Source organism: Typopeltis vanoorti, chromosome 6 (assembly GCF_054136105.1).
Source record: "Typopeltis vanoorti isolate ZY-2024b chromosome 6, IOZ_Tvanoo_1.0, whole genome shotgun sequence".
NCBI classification, from domain to species: Eukaryota; Metazoa; Arthropoda; class Arachnida; order Uropygi; family Thelyphonidae; genus Typopeltis; species Typopeltis vanoorti.
This window is the reverse complement of record NC_143554.1, coordinates 134,202,064-134,216,398: the sequence shown is the minus strand read 5'-3', so window position 1 is coordinate 134,216,398 and position 14,335 is coordinate 134,202,064. Positions and strand designations below refer to the sequence as shown.

Here is a 14,335-nt window from a genome sequence, read left to right as displayed (position 1 = left end):
ATCTGGGGGCATCTGTTGTCTCAGGATGCCCAATTTTAAACTTGGTCACATCGAGCAACTGTCGGATATGCTGGGGGGGCACAATCCCCTAAAATCTCACACAAAGTCTGGCAAATCTTAGTTGCAGATTTCGTCTTGCAGCACAAAAACTTGATGACAGCCTGTGCCTTCAAATTTCTTCAAAACCTCTGACATGTCTTCTTGTATATCCTAAAAGAAAAAGAACAAATTATTACAATTTGGTGAAACATGGGGGTTAAAGGGTTTTAAGACATGTTCTTTCTTGTGGTTATATTACAAGAAAGCGTGTGATATAAATCACATCCTTAACACTTTCTCAGCCAATTTCACATTGGCTGAGAAAGTGTTAAGGATGCGATTTAGATTAGTTAGGTCTTGGTGATTTGAACAGATTAGTTTTGCCTTGTTGAATAGTGTCTTAACTCCATATTGTTGTGAGAGGGGGGGATTGTTGGTGAATGCATCTGCCTGTATGGGTGGGTTTTCTATAAACTGAGAAAACCAAGGTTCCATCAAGTTGGCAGGTGACTAGTGTGTGTAGGAAGGGGAGGCTATTGTTTTTCTATTTTTCCAGGGTGAACTTGATTCTAGGGTGTTGGTTATTTAAGTGTGTTAAGAAGGAGAGGAATGTATCGGGGCCATGTGGCCAAATAGCTGACAAATCATCAACGTAGCGAAGCCATATGGTAGGTTTTTGTGGGGCAGAGTTTAAGGCTTTCTCTTCAAAAGTCTCCATAAAGAAGTTGGTCAAGGGTGGGGAAAGTGGTGAACCCAAGGCTGTCCCCTCTATCTGTTTGTAGAATTTTTCCTGCCAAACAAAATAGCCCAAGTTCATTGTGAACTGAAATAGGGCTGAGATATAGGGGAAATTTAGCTTGGATTAGCTCTAAGGTTTCTTTAAGGGAGACATTTGTGAATAAGGAGATGTCAAAACTAACCATTATGTTAGAGCGTAAGGTTTTCTACACTGGCTTTGAAGTGGGCTGAGTTTTTTTTATGTGTGATGCCAGTATAGTGTGAGAGTACTTTGGCAAAATATTTGGCTAGTTTGTTGTGGGAATCAATGCCATCCACTATGGGACATAATGGCACATTTTCTTTATGTATTTTTGGGAGCCCATATATACGGGGGGGGGGGGGGGTCTAGAGTTATATGGTTTTAGTCTGTTAGTAATCTCCACAGGCCAAGAAGTGACCTTCTTAAGGAGCCTATGGAGTTTTCTAATTTGCGAGTTGGTAGGATTGTATTCAATGGGGAGGTAAGTAGCTTGATCTAATATTAAAGCCTTAAGCTTACCTGTGTAGTCATTATGATTGAGTACCACAGTGATGTTCCCGTTATCTGCTTTGGTGATAACTATTTATTTGTTTTTCTTCAATTCCTTTAGAGACTTGTATTCACTAATGGATATGTTGGTTTTTAGTGGTTTTGCTTTTGTGAGAACACAGGCTACATCCAATCTAATATTGTTGGCGATGTGGTTTGGAAGGTGGCGAATCCCGCGTTTAGGAGCAATGGCGAAGTTGTGACCACATGACAAAGCGTTGAGTGCTTCAGGCTTCAAGATAACTGAAGAAAGGTTAACTGAAGTGTTGGTTTATAGTTTGGGTTTGGACGTCGAGTTCTTTAAATGATCAAACTTTTGATATGTCGATTCCGAATTCGTTCAAATTCTTTGTTTGCCACAGTGCACGAGACGTCATGTAGAATTGACCAAAGTTTGTGACTTAGCATATTTAAAAGCTCGTTCTCTAGCGCTAAAATAGCTCTGTTTATGTCGGCTAGGGAACCGCGTGTAACGGTAATTTGCTCCCGAAGTAAAGCCTGGCTCGCCCGGTTGAAGATATGGAGAGCTTTCTGTGAAATGAAATTGTGCTTAAATTTTCCACAATTTGGGATTACCTGATTATCCTGGCAGCGTTTTAGGAAGGTCAGACAATTCAGTTGTCTAGATAGCTTCAGCTTGCCGTAATGGCAGGCCTTGCATGTGATGGAATCTCCATGGATGATAGTAATTCTTGTAGAAAGGCTAATACGCTAGTTAAACATGATAACTAAATACTTAAGGAATTGACAGCGTACACTAAAAATATAAATTAAATCAACTTTAATATATACTTTCCGATTTGTCTTTATCTTAAGTTCCCATGAAGATGGCAAAGTGACGTTGCCAAAATATCGGAAAGTGTATATTAAAGTTGATTTAATTTATATTTCTAGTGTACGCTGTTAATTCCTTAAGTATTTAGTTATCAGTTTAACCATCATATAAGCCTTTCTACAAGAATTACTATCATCCACGGAGATTCCATCGCACGCAAGGCCCGCCATTACGGCAAACTGAAACTATCTAGACAACTGAATCGTCTGACCTTCCTAAAACACTGCCGGGATAATTAGGTAATCTCAAATTGTGTAAAATTTAAGCACCATTTCGTTTCACAGAAAGCTCTCCGTATCTACAACCGGGCGAGCCAGGCTTTACTTCGGAAGCAAATTACCGCTACATGCGGTGCCCTAGCCGACGTAAACAGAACTATTTTAGCGCTAGAGAATGAGCTTTCAAGTACGCTAAATCACGAGCTTTGGTCAATTCTACATGATGTCTCATGCACTGCGGCAAACAAAGAATTTGAACGAATACGGAGTCGACATATCAACAAGTTTGATAAATTAAAGAATTCAACATCTAAACCAAAACTACAAACCAACACTGTAGTTAACCTTTCTTCAGTCATCTCAAAGCTTGAAGCACTCAACGCTCTGTCATGTGGTCACAACTTCGCCATTGTTCCTAAGAAATTACCGACGGAGGAATTAATTAGATCATTATTATTATTATTATTAGATCACAGAGGGCGCTGTGTAGGCAGACAGATGCACGTACGCTGTATCGCTGCTCCAGGTTTTATAGGTTTAAAGTGTTAATTAACTCATGTTTCTAACTTGAAAGTGCTACTATTTAACTCTACTAGTCACGCTGAAGACAGGGACATTCAAATTACCAAAATCGGATAAGTAAGATTCAAATTTTCAGTGTTGGAAGTTCATAGAGTGTACTGCAGTCACCAGCCAACGAAGAACAAAGGACGTCGCCATTTTAAAAGTCGCACTATAGTCGCTAACAGGAAGAAAGGCTAAAGGTCACCGAGACAGCGAAGTTCAAGCAAAATGAGCTGTAACAAATGCAATAAGCCATTAAGCGACGAAGGGGACGGGCCGCAGTATTCCAGATGTAACAAAAAACAACACTTCCACTGTTCAGGGATCTCAGAAAGCACGTGGAAAGCAAAAGGAGCTGTGAAACGGACTGAATGACGATGTCAACAGTGCCATGAGAAAACGAAGAACAAAGACCAGACACTAAAGAAAAGTAACAACGCACATCAAGGTAAGCCGCTTCCGAATCCTAAAATTATAGATAACTTTGATTCATTTAAACTCATGGTGAAAGACTTATTAAATGCACACATGGAACAAATGAACAAAAAATTCGAGGAGTATGAACATTACATACAGTTCAATAACGAGACCTCTGAAGAAATGTTAGGAACTGTGCGAGAAATAAAGACGAAATTAACAGTAGCGATAGAAATGCAAGAAACACTCCAACGTGAAAATCAAGAATTGCAGAAGGAAGTAAACACACTCAAGTGTCAAATGAAACACATGCTACAAAAAGAAAGAAAAAAAGAACTTCAAATTGAGGGAATAACAAAAGAAAATACAGAAGACTTAAGAAACATAATGCAACTGATCGGCAGCAAAATTGGAATTCAAATCGCAACCACAGACATCACCTATATCAACCGAGGCCCACAAAAAAATAAAGAGAGACAATCATTGCTCGTTTTACCAACAGAAATCTGAGAGACTCCATTCTTACAGCAAGCAAGAAAACAAGGCCGACAACAACGATCCTAACTGATAAGAAACTCCCAACACCAATCTATATAACGGAACACTGGACTCCATACTTCAAAAATCTTCTATACCAAGCAAGGAAGACAAAAACAGAGAAAAACTACAAGTTTCTGTGGACAAAGAATTCCCAGATATTTTTGAGAAAGAACGAAAACACTCGAGTATACATAAATACAAGTGAATCCGACTTACACAGCCTAATATAATATAAAACACTAACTTTTTAAATCCTTAAGAATAAGATTAGAACTCATTTAAAAACTATATAATGGAGATCTCAAACATAGGCGAACATATCCAGTCAGACAACATAAACTTCAAGGTCTTTGACTCTTTGAAGAAATGGTCAGACAACATTTCCACCAACACCAACTTCACTATCATACACACAAACATAAGTATAAAAAAACACTGGCTTACATTGATAACACAGCTCAATTATACCATGATAAACATAGATGCGCTAATACCGACCGAAGTTGCAATAAACAACACAGAAATTTACGCATACAACATAAATAATTATCAAACCTACAACTTATGCAGACCAAAAAAAAGAAGAGGTGGCATTGTGGCATTTATCAAAGAAAAATACAATGCGACAGAAAAACAAACTCACTTCGAACATGTGGAAACACTAATTTTGGAACTCACAAATAGCCACAATAGTATCAAATACACAATAAACACAATATACAGACCCCCAGATAATAATCCACTCAGTTTTCTTCACGAGTTAGAAACATGGCTAAGCAGCATCGAACCGTGTACAACACACAGGCTCATCCTAATAGGAGACATTAACATAAACATTCTTGACCGTGCTTCTTCAACCACTAACACATATCTTGATATACTAAGTCAGTACAACATAAACCCTACCATTAACTCCCCAACAAGAGAAGAAATACTCAATAACTCACTAACACAATCATGCATTGATCATATCAACATACGAGCTCCAATCCATACATATACATCATCAGTAATTAACGTAAAAATTGCCGATCACTACTTTGTCTCAACTTCGTTTTATTACGTTTCCTATCCCCCCCTCCCACCACCACAAAAGTCGACAAAACTCGATCATACTAAAGAGCATTGTCGATAACCAAGTAAAAAATACAGACTGGAATTTCCCTACTTAAAATAAACGATCCTGTAACATTATATGAGAATTTTCAACTAAAGTTCACAGAAATATACAAAAAAGCAACAAAACCTATACAAACGAGGCGACAAACAGACAACAATCCATGGATAAATGACGACATACTAAATAGTATTACTGTAAAAGAAAATCTATGGAAAAAACTCAAAACATCACCCAGCAACACACATTTACAAACCTTATACAAAAACACAAGAAATCAACTAACAACAAAAATTCGTAGGGCAAAAAGACGCTACTACTTCCAAAAATTCACGGAATATAACGACAACATTAAGCAAACATGGGCTACACTCCACGAATTAGTAACCCGAAAAAAGAAAACTTCAGCACAAGATTTTATTGCAAAAAGCTTCGGTCAGGACACAAACCATGAGGAACTAGCAGACTCATTCAACCATGCTTTCACAAACAACATCACACAACTCAAAAAAGACAAACCACCAACGATCAACAAAAAACTACCAACACAAATTCAACAACAAACGATGTGTTTTCCACCCATAACAAAACAGGAACTGAAAGTAGCACTCCTAACACTAAAACCAAAGCCCACTCCAGGAATAGACAAAATAAGACTCACAGACCTTATAACACACTTTGAACAAATAAATCCAATACTTTTGAAACTCGTGAACATAATATTCGACACAGGCATTATTCCACAACAACTAAAAACTGCAGTAATTACGCCAATATACAAACACAGTAAAAGAAACGATACTCAGAACTACAGACCAATAGCTACACTACCAGTCATCTCAAAAATTCTAGAAAAAATAACACACACCAGACTACAGAACTATTTACAGAAGTACGACATCATCTCACAAAACCAATACGGCTTTCAGAAAACAAAAAGCACCATTACTTTATTAGAAGACATCGCCGACACAATAAACAAAGCTCTTGATAAAAACAAGTACGCCGTCCTTATACTGCTGGACCTAACCAAAGCATCTGGCACACTTGAACATGACACTACTCACCAAACTATACTCAATAGGTATAAGAGGAACACTGCATACATGGTTCAAGAACTACCTCTCAAACAGAACACAAGTAACAAAAATAGGTACATGTCACAGTCAGAGTATACAAGTAAAACACGGTGTACCTCAAGGTGCCATATTATCACCCACTCTATTCAACATATACATTAATGATGTTCATAACATATCCATAAGAAGTCAAATATTTCAATACGCAGATGACACTGCACTACTAGCAATCGACACAGACATTAACACAGCTCTCTGCAAAGCACAACAAGACCTAAACGAAATCACAACATACTTCCACCAAAACGCAATTCTAATCAATGGCACGAAAACACAGATGTTGATAATACACAACCCAAGAATCATATACCCCGCATCACTATCAATACATTGTCACACATACCGCTGCATTAACAACAAAAATACCTGCCAATGTTCTGAAATCAAACCTGTAACACAAGCAAAATACTCCGGTCTCTATATAGATTCCCACCTTAAATGGACAAAACATATAGAATACCTACACACCAAAGCAAAACTCTTCCAAGTTAAAGACATTATTCCACCCAACACAAAAAAACTTCTATACCACGGTATCTGTGAATCCCTACTCAGATACGGAATAACAGTCTATACAAATACATCAAACAGCCACCTAACAAAATTAGAAACACTACACAGGAAAATCGTGTCAACAGTGATCTGGACACCTTACACGCAACAACCAATATCCAACAAGCACATGGCAATACACAGAATTCTGAGCATTAAAAACCTGAAACACTACATGACATTAACAAGGAATTACTTCAACATCATCTATTGAAACAACAGAGATACATATCGTATAACACGACCTACAACAACTCTCTACATCCCCACACCTTCAACAACTCATACAGTTTTTTTGTGAGATCACATCAGATACCCATGCAACTCAACAACCTACCAAGAAAGTTAAAACACGTAGATAACTACAGAACATTAAAAAACGAACTCTGGAAAATATACCAACAAAGTTAAGAAACCATTAACACTAATATACACATCACAAATCACTAGCATCCAATGCCTACATCCCATACATAAACAGTAGTAACAACACAAATAGCGAAGGCTAAATCCCACTCTCTTCATAAAAGCTATCCCAAGCTTCGAAGTAGGTGGGATTAACTTGCATCACTCATCTACAAGTAATCTTTATAAGCAAATGAAGAAATTTGTATGTATAATCATTCTTTCTCAAACTTAAAAAAAAAATAAAATAAAATAAAAAATTATACAAAAAATTCTGTATAATCTTCATTGTTAATATTAAAAGAACATGTGTTATAAATACATAATATAAAGGCATAAAAGTATTATTAAAATTTTTAATTGAAATCCAATGTAGGAATTGCAGCACTTAGTGCTGAACTCTGTAAAATTATAAGATGCAATGTCACACAAGATGTTTATTCTATGTATAAATATTTTAGCAATCAATAAAATACATATTATTTAAAAAAAAAAAAATGATACAGATTGAATGCGCGATTCGTCACCTTCCAAACCACATCACCAACGATATTAGATTGGATGTAGCCTGTGTTCTCACAAAAGCAAAACCACCACATCCATTAGTGAATACAAGTCTCTACAGGAATTGAAGAAAACCAAAGAAATAGTTATCACCAAAGCAGATAAGGGGAAATGCCACCGTGGTACTCAATCATAATAACTACACAGGTAAACTTAAGGCTTTACTATTAGATCGAGCTACTTACCTCCCCATTGAATACAATCCCACCAACTGACAAATTAAAAAACTCCATAGGCTCCTTAAGAAGATCACTTCTTGGCCTGTGGAGATTACTAACAGAGTAAAACCATATAACTCTAGAAAGGAAAACGGTAGCTTCCTTGCTTCGTTTCTCATTTGCTGTTATGCAGTATTTGTGTGCACGTGTCTTTATCTTAAGTTCCCATGAAGATGGCAACATGATGTTGCCGAAATATCAGAAAGTATATATTAAAGTCGATTTAATTTATATTTCTAGTGTACGCTGTCAATTCCTTAAGTATTTAGTTATTATGTTTAACCAGCATATAAGCCTTTCTACAAGAATTATTCCTTTTAGTGTGAGAATTTCAATAATTAGTAAAATACAATGTCACTGGTGCCCTTCTGACACCAGTGCTTATTGCAACTGCTCCAATGACAGTGTTCCTATGCTACTGTTTGTAGTTCCCATAAGTTTACTATAGTGGTACTCAGCTGTATTTTCCTTACCAAAATAAATTTAATTTTTAAAAAAGTCCTGACTCAAGGCATTTACACTCAGAAATAACTACACAGTTGCAAAAAAAAAGTTTTGAAATATACTTTGAAGATCTTGAAATATCAAATTCTTATACATATTCAATATTTCAATATATTCAAAATTTTACATTCAAGTAAAAAGAATGACCTATAACTTGAAAAGTTTCAGAAATCATTTAAAGTGCTTGTATATACACATTGACTTAATTCATTATCTTCAAAAAATATTTTCCCCATATGTATAAAATGAGTATATAAAAACTATAGAAAAAAATTTGTATCAATGAAGTTAATAAATTTTAGGTGTAGAATGAAGGCATTTCTCAGTATTACATTGCCTAAAAGTGGTGATGTACAAGGTAAAAATGTATAATTCAAAAACATCACTTTGTTTCTGCAAATATTCTCATATTTGGAGGGTGTAATAAAACAGCAGCACAAAATGGAACAGTTTTATTACATACATCCACAAATAGGAGCATGTAATTTAAACTATACAGTGAATTTCCTGTTTTTCGCAACAGTTCTTCAGTTTTAGCACCAATGCTAACTCATCAGTTAGATCTGCTATAAAGAACAGTGACATACATTATTTTCACAGCATATACATGCCAGAATAACACAGTCTTGCATAACATCTTTCTCTCTACTTGTAACTAAGGTAATAGATATTAGCAGAAGTAGATGTTTCAAGAAAACTGTGCAAATTCATTTCAAAGAAGGGGAAAGAAAACATAATACAAGCATGCGTAAACATGCACACACACCTGTATTATGCTTTTTCATTCCTCCTTGAAATAAATTTACAGACAAGTTAGTTTCTTTAATTATTAAAAATACCTGAAAAACAATCACTAAACAATAATTTAACAGTAAACTATAAGAAACAGTTTTGTGCAACTAGACAGTTTTACTGTAAAGTTACAATCATTAATGCTCTGCTAACAATGAAATTTGCTTCTCACATGCTTGCATACTGTTCTTTATACAGTTTATGAAAAATGAAGGCACTCTTAGAACTCTCACTACACAATGTACACATTACATTTCAGCATCTTTAGCAACAAGCTCTCACGGACAAAAATTCTAAACATCTCCAAAACAATAACACTAAGAAATCTGTACTTTATAATTAATTACATTAACTAAACAACATGCTTAGCTGCACGAGATAAGTTAATATTCTTTGCAACTATGAATTAATATTTATTAAATTAACGCTAAAAAATAGGACAATATTTAAGTTTAGACAAGCTAGTTTTTCCCTTTCAAGAAATTACTTTTAGCTTGATATACTAATACCAACTATGAGCAGCAGAACAAAGATCTGCAAAAATATTCAAGCTAAATAGTATAACTAGTTCTCAAAAGCTATGATTAACATCAATGAAATGTTTTTCTATTTCAAATAAGATTTTAAATTTATTATGTACCTAATAAAGAGATCACTTATTTTTTTTTTTTAAATTGCACATATAGTTTAAATGTGTAGCTATTTTCTTACACTTTTCCTATGAGCATGATCTATCTACTGCCCGATATGTATCCATATTCATTTAGCAACATGATATAAGTGCATGGGAAAATAATTCTGATCTCAACCAGTCAGATTCTTTTAGCAACATTCATCCAGACTCAATTTCATTCACAATGTTATTTAAAATAAACTAATGCATTTTAAAAACACTAACTACATATAAAATGGAAAATTACAGACATTGCACCCACATGCATACATTTTTACATATTTCCTTACAGCCTTGCAACAATTAGCAAATATTTTCAAAAGTTCACAAACAGAACTTAAAAATTAACAATTATGACATGACATTTTCACTAGGCTAGAATTTATTGCTTAAGGCACAGGGGATTTGATCTTTTAGCAAAAAAATGAGTGTATAATACATCTCTCTTTTTCTCTCACCCCCCTACCATTTCTAAAATCAAATAATCTAAAAGCAGATTTATCTAATTAAAGCTTTTAGGAGAAAGGATTCGTGTGAATACATCCATTTTCAGAGATTCATATCACTTATTTTGCTAATTATACATAATTTTTCTTATAATCCCAAGTATGACTGTTTGCTTTTTTTGTTTGTCAATACTCCAAATCCCTTTGAAGCTGACATTCTTTTAAGAAAAAGCTTACACTTCACAGATGTTGATGACTTGAGTATACATAATAAATGCAAAAATGCTAATGAAATTCTTTGATTACCATTGCTTTTCTGCAGTACTTTTTTTTTTTTTTTTTTTTTGAGAATACTACAAAGTCCCATGATACATGTTTTCTGAGCATTACTTGAGTAGAATTTTGATCTCTTCCTTTTCTGCAGCATCAAGATATGTTGTTCCATCTGGAGTTGTTCCATTTTTTGAAGCACCCTAAAATACATATATATATAACTAATGTAAAATCATAAATGTAATTATGTAAACAAGAATTTATAAATTTGGAATGTAGTGCAGTCTTATCTCATTTTAGCAAACTCACAAACGTGAATATATTATTAATGGCTTTTTTTTTCTTTGTTTTTTTAAGTTATTAGAGAAGGTAGATGACAAAGAAAATGGAAAAGTAGACTTTGTTATTAGAGATCTAAATGGAAGGGTAGGAAACACATCCCACCATAAATATAGAAGTTTTGAGGAAAAATTCCTATAAGCCTGGTGTAAAGTAAATGTAGAGTAAAAGGCAAAGCTAATAATAACGAAATCTGCTGGATTGCTCCTCAGGACACAGACTAGTCATTACTAACATTGTGTTCCGAAATAAAGATGTGCACATGTTTGTGTGGAGAGAAAAGCCACATTCACTATGTCATCGTTAATAGTGATATCTTCATGTTCAGAATACAATAATGTATGGAGGATTTGAAGTTGGAAGCCACCATCACTTAGTTTAAAGTAGGATAAAACTGAATATCACATGAAAAGAACATTATGTAAAAAATGTTTTAAAAAGGATTAAAGTTGAGCAGCTTTTACAGGTAAATTGTAGACTAAACAATACAAACATTACTGAAGAAAAATGAAACAGCCTGAAAATAAAAATCAAACCTTGAATTAGTTTTTTTTATTTTTTAAAGATATATACATATCTACATTTTAAAATATAGATATACCTCTTATGGCTCACATTATATGCATGTTGGTGATATATATTTAAACAGCTACTAGCTTATACAGGTAAAATTGGGAATACTACAAAATATACTTTCGATAACTGAAATTAATTCACAAAGAAGAACTTTCCAAAAGAAACTAATCTTACTGCACCCAGCATTACATCAAACTGTTTTGGAACTTTGGTAATACTTTACATTTAACCCTAACAATGCTCATGTGTAGCTATAAAAAGGTTACATAAAAGTAGCTCCTTAAGAAGGTCACTTCTTGGCCTGTGGAGATTACTAACAGAGTAAAACCATATAACTCTAGAACCCCCCTGTATATATGGGCTCCCAAAAATACATAAAGAAAATGTGCCATTATGTCCCATAGTGGATGGCATTGATTCCCACACTTACAAACTAGCCAAATATTTAGCCAAAGCACTCTCACACTATACTAGCAACACACCATCACACAAAAAAAAACTCAGCCCACTTCAAAGCCAGTATAGAAAACCTTACACTCCAACATAATTAGTTTTAACATCTCCTCCTTATTCACAAATGTCTCCCTCAAAGAAACCTTAGAGCTAATCCAAGCTAAATTTCCCCTATATCTCAGCCCTATTTCAGTTCACAATGAACTCAGGCTATTTCGTTTGGCAGGAAAAATTCTACAGACAGATAGAGGGGACAGCCATGGGTTCACCACTTTACCCAGCCTTGGCCAACTTCTTTATGGAAACTTTTGAAGAGAAAGCCTAAAACTCTGTCCTACAAAAACCTACCATATGGCTTCGCTACGCTGATGATGTGTTTACTATTTGGCCACATGGCTCTGATACACTCCTCTCCTTCCTAACACACTTAAACAACCAACATCCCAGAATCAAGTTCACCCTGGAAAAAGAGAAAAACAATAGCCTCCCCTTCCTAGACACACTAGTCACCTGCCAACCTGATGGAACCTTGGTTTTCTCAGTTTATAGAAAACCCACCCATACAGGCAGATACATTCACCAACAATTCCCCACCCTCATAACAATATGGAGTTGTTAAGACACTATTCAAACAGGCCAAACTAGCACTATTCAAATGACCAATCCCTAACTACTGAACTAAATGACATCCTTAACACTTTCTCAGGCAATGGCTACCCCCCCCCCCCCCCAAAAAAATCCAAAAAATACTAAAACCAGTTATCCACAACTCCCCCCCCCCCCCATTCACAAAAAAGATTACTCTAAATCCATCACCATTCCCTACATCTGAGGCACCTCGGAAAAAATCAACAAAATCTTAAAAAAACATGACTTGACCTCTTGTTACTGACCATACAGAAAATTGACATCCCATATCCGCTTGACTAAAGACCAACCACTTCCTCTGGGTCTACCTGGTGTATACCAGGTCCCTTGCAGCTGTAAACTGTCCTACTCTGGCCAAAACAGGCAGGACAGCAAATATCAGAATCTCAGAACACAAGGACTACATCTGATTTCACCAGTACAGCCACTCTGGGCTTGCAGACCATGCTCTGGATACTCACCATAGAATAAGGTGGAAGAAAGCCACAGTAATACGTTGCAGCAAGTTCAAATATGAAAGACTATTCATGGAATCAGCCTCACAAATTTGGATGCATGAGACTGCCCCAAATTTGGAAAACATTAAAATTTCAAGATTATGAAAGCCTGATCCCTGAATAATTTATTAGCTTTCACATTTCAGATATAGCTAATCTAAATTCTACTTAATTTTATATATTCACAGATGAAAATACTTTTCTTCCCTACTTCCAAAAAAAAGAATATGGTATTTCACTGATAATTTGCAAATTAATCCCTTTCAAAAAACATATTTAAAATCCCTGCTAATCACTAAATTCTGAGTCTTCTTCCATTTCAACTTGGAACTACAAGGCAGGTGATTATGACAAGCTTAGGAAGATGTTGAAATCTGTGCCATGGCATAAAACACTGCAGGGTAAGGATGTTTGTAGTGCATGGGATATAGTTAAGGGTCATCTACAGGAAGCAATATTAAATTGTATACCTAAGGTAAGGAGGGTTAATCAGATAAGTAATATTAAGCATGAGTTGCAGAAGAAGAAAATGAGAAGGGTATATAAAGAAAAAGGTATCAGCAAACTAATGAAAACAGTACAAGGCTCAGACAAGAAAGGTGACCAACATGCAAGGAAGGCAAAATCAGATTATGAAAAGAATCTAGCCAAGCAGGCAAAAGGAAATTGCAAAGAGTTCTTTTCTTTATGTAGAAAGTAAGAGGAAATATGACTATGGAAGATTATCCTTAATGAGGGATGATGATGGTCACAAGGAGAGAGAAACAGATAAAATAGTTGGGTTATTACTGAGTGATCACTTTGCAATAGTATATCATCCTAGTGCAAATTGCAGGGTTACTGCTTTAACATATGTGACAGATACTGATGTGAAAATAGAGGTAGAAGAATTGGAGGTTCTTAGGATATTGCAGAATCTCAATGTAAATACAGCTGTGGGATTAGATGGGATATCAGTTCTGGTTTTGTGAGAATGTGCAAGGGAACAGCAATGACTAAGCTGTTTAATTTAAGTGTCAGCTCTGGTAGAGTTCCAAGAAAGTGGAAAGGCAACATAATTCCTTTGCATAAGGGAGATTCGAAGACTTTAGTAGCAAATTACAGACCAATCAGTATCTCAGACATGGTGGTAAAAGTACTAGAAAAATTGGTCAAAAAGAGAAGTCAAGAATGGGTAGATAAAAATATGATACTAAATGAGGGTCAACATAGCTTTG

The 14,335-nt window shown here is 35.3% G+C and overlaps 1 protein-coding gene across 1 annotated transcript in view; it reads right to left on the bottom strand.

Moving 5' to 3' along the window:
* Window positions 1-8,858: 8,858 nt before the first annotated feature.
* The window catches only part of LOC150105960 (myotrophin homolog), a 48,589-nt gene continuing 43,112 nt past the window's right edge, over window positions 8,859-14,335 (bottom strand). The window contains exon 4 of the mRNA XM_090393724.1: window positions 8,859-10,805. Within this exon, the coding sequence (XP_090249850.1) occupies window positions 10,719-10,805 (87 nt within the window). The 3' untranslated portion in view covers window positions 8,859-10,718. The remainder of the gene's footprint in view (window positions 10,806-14,335) is intronic.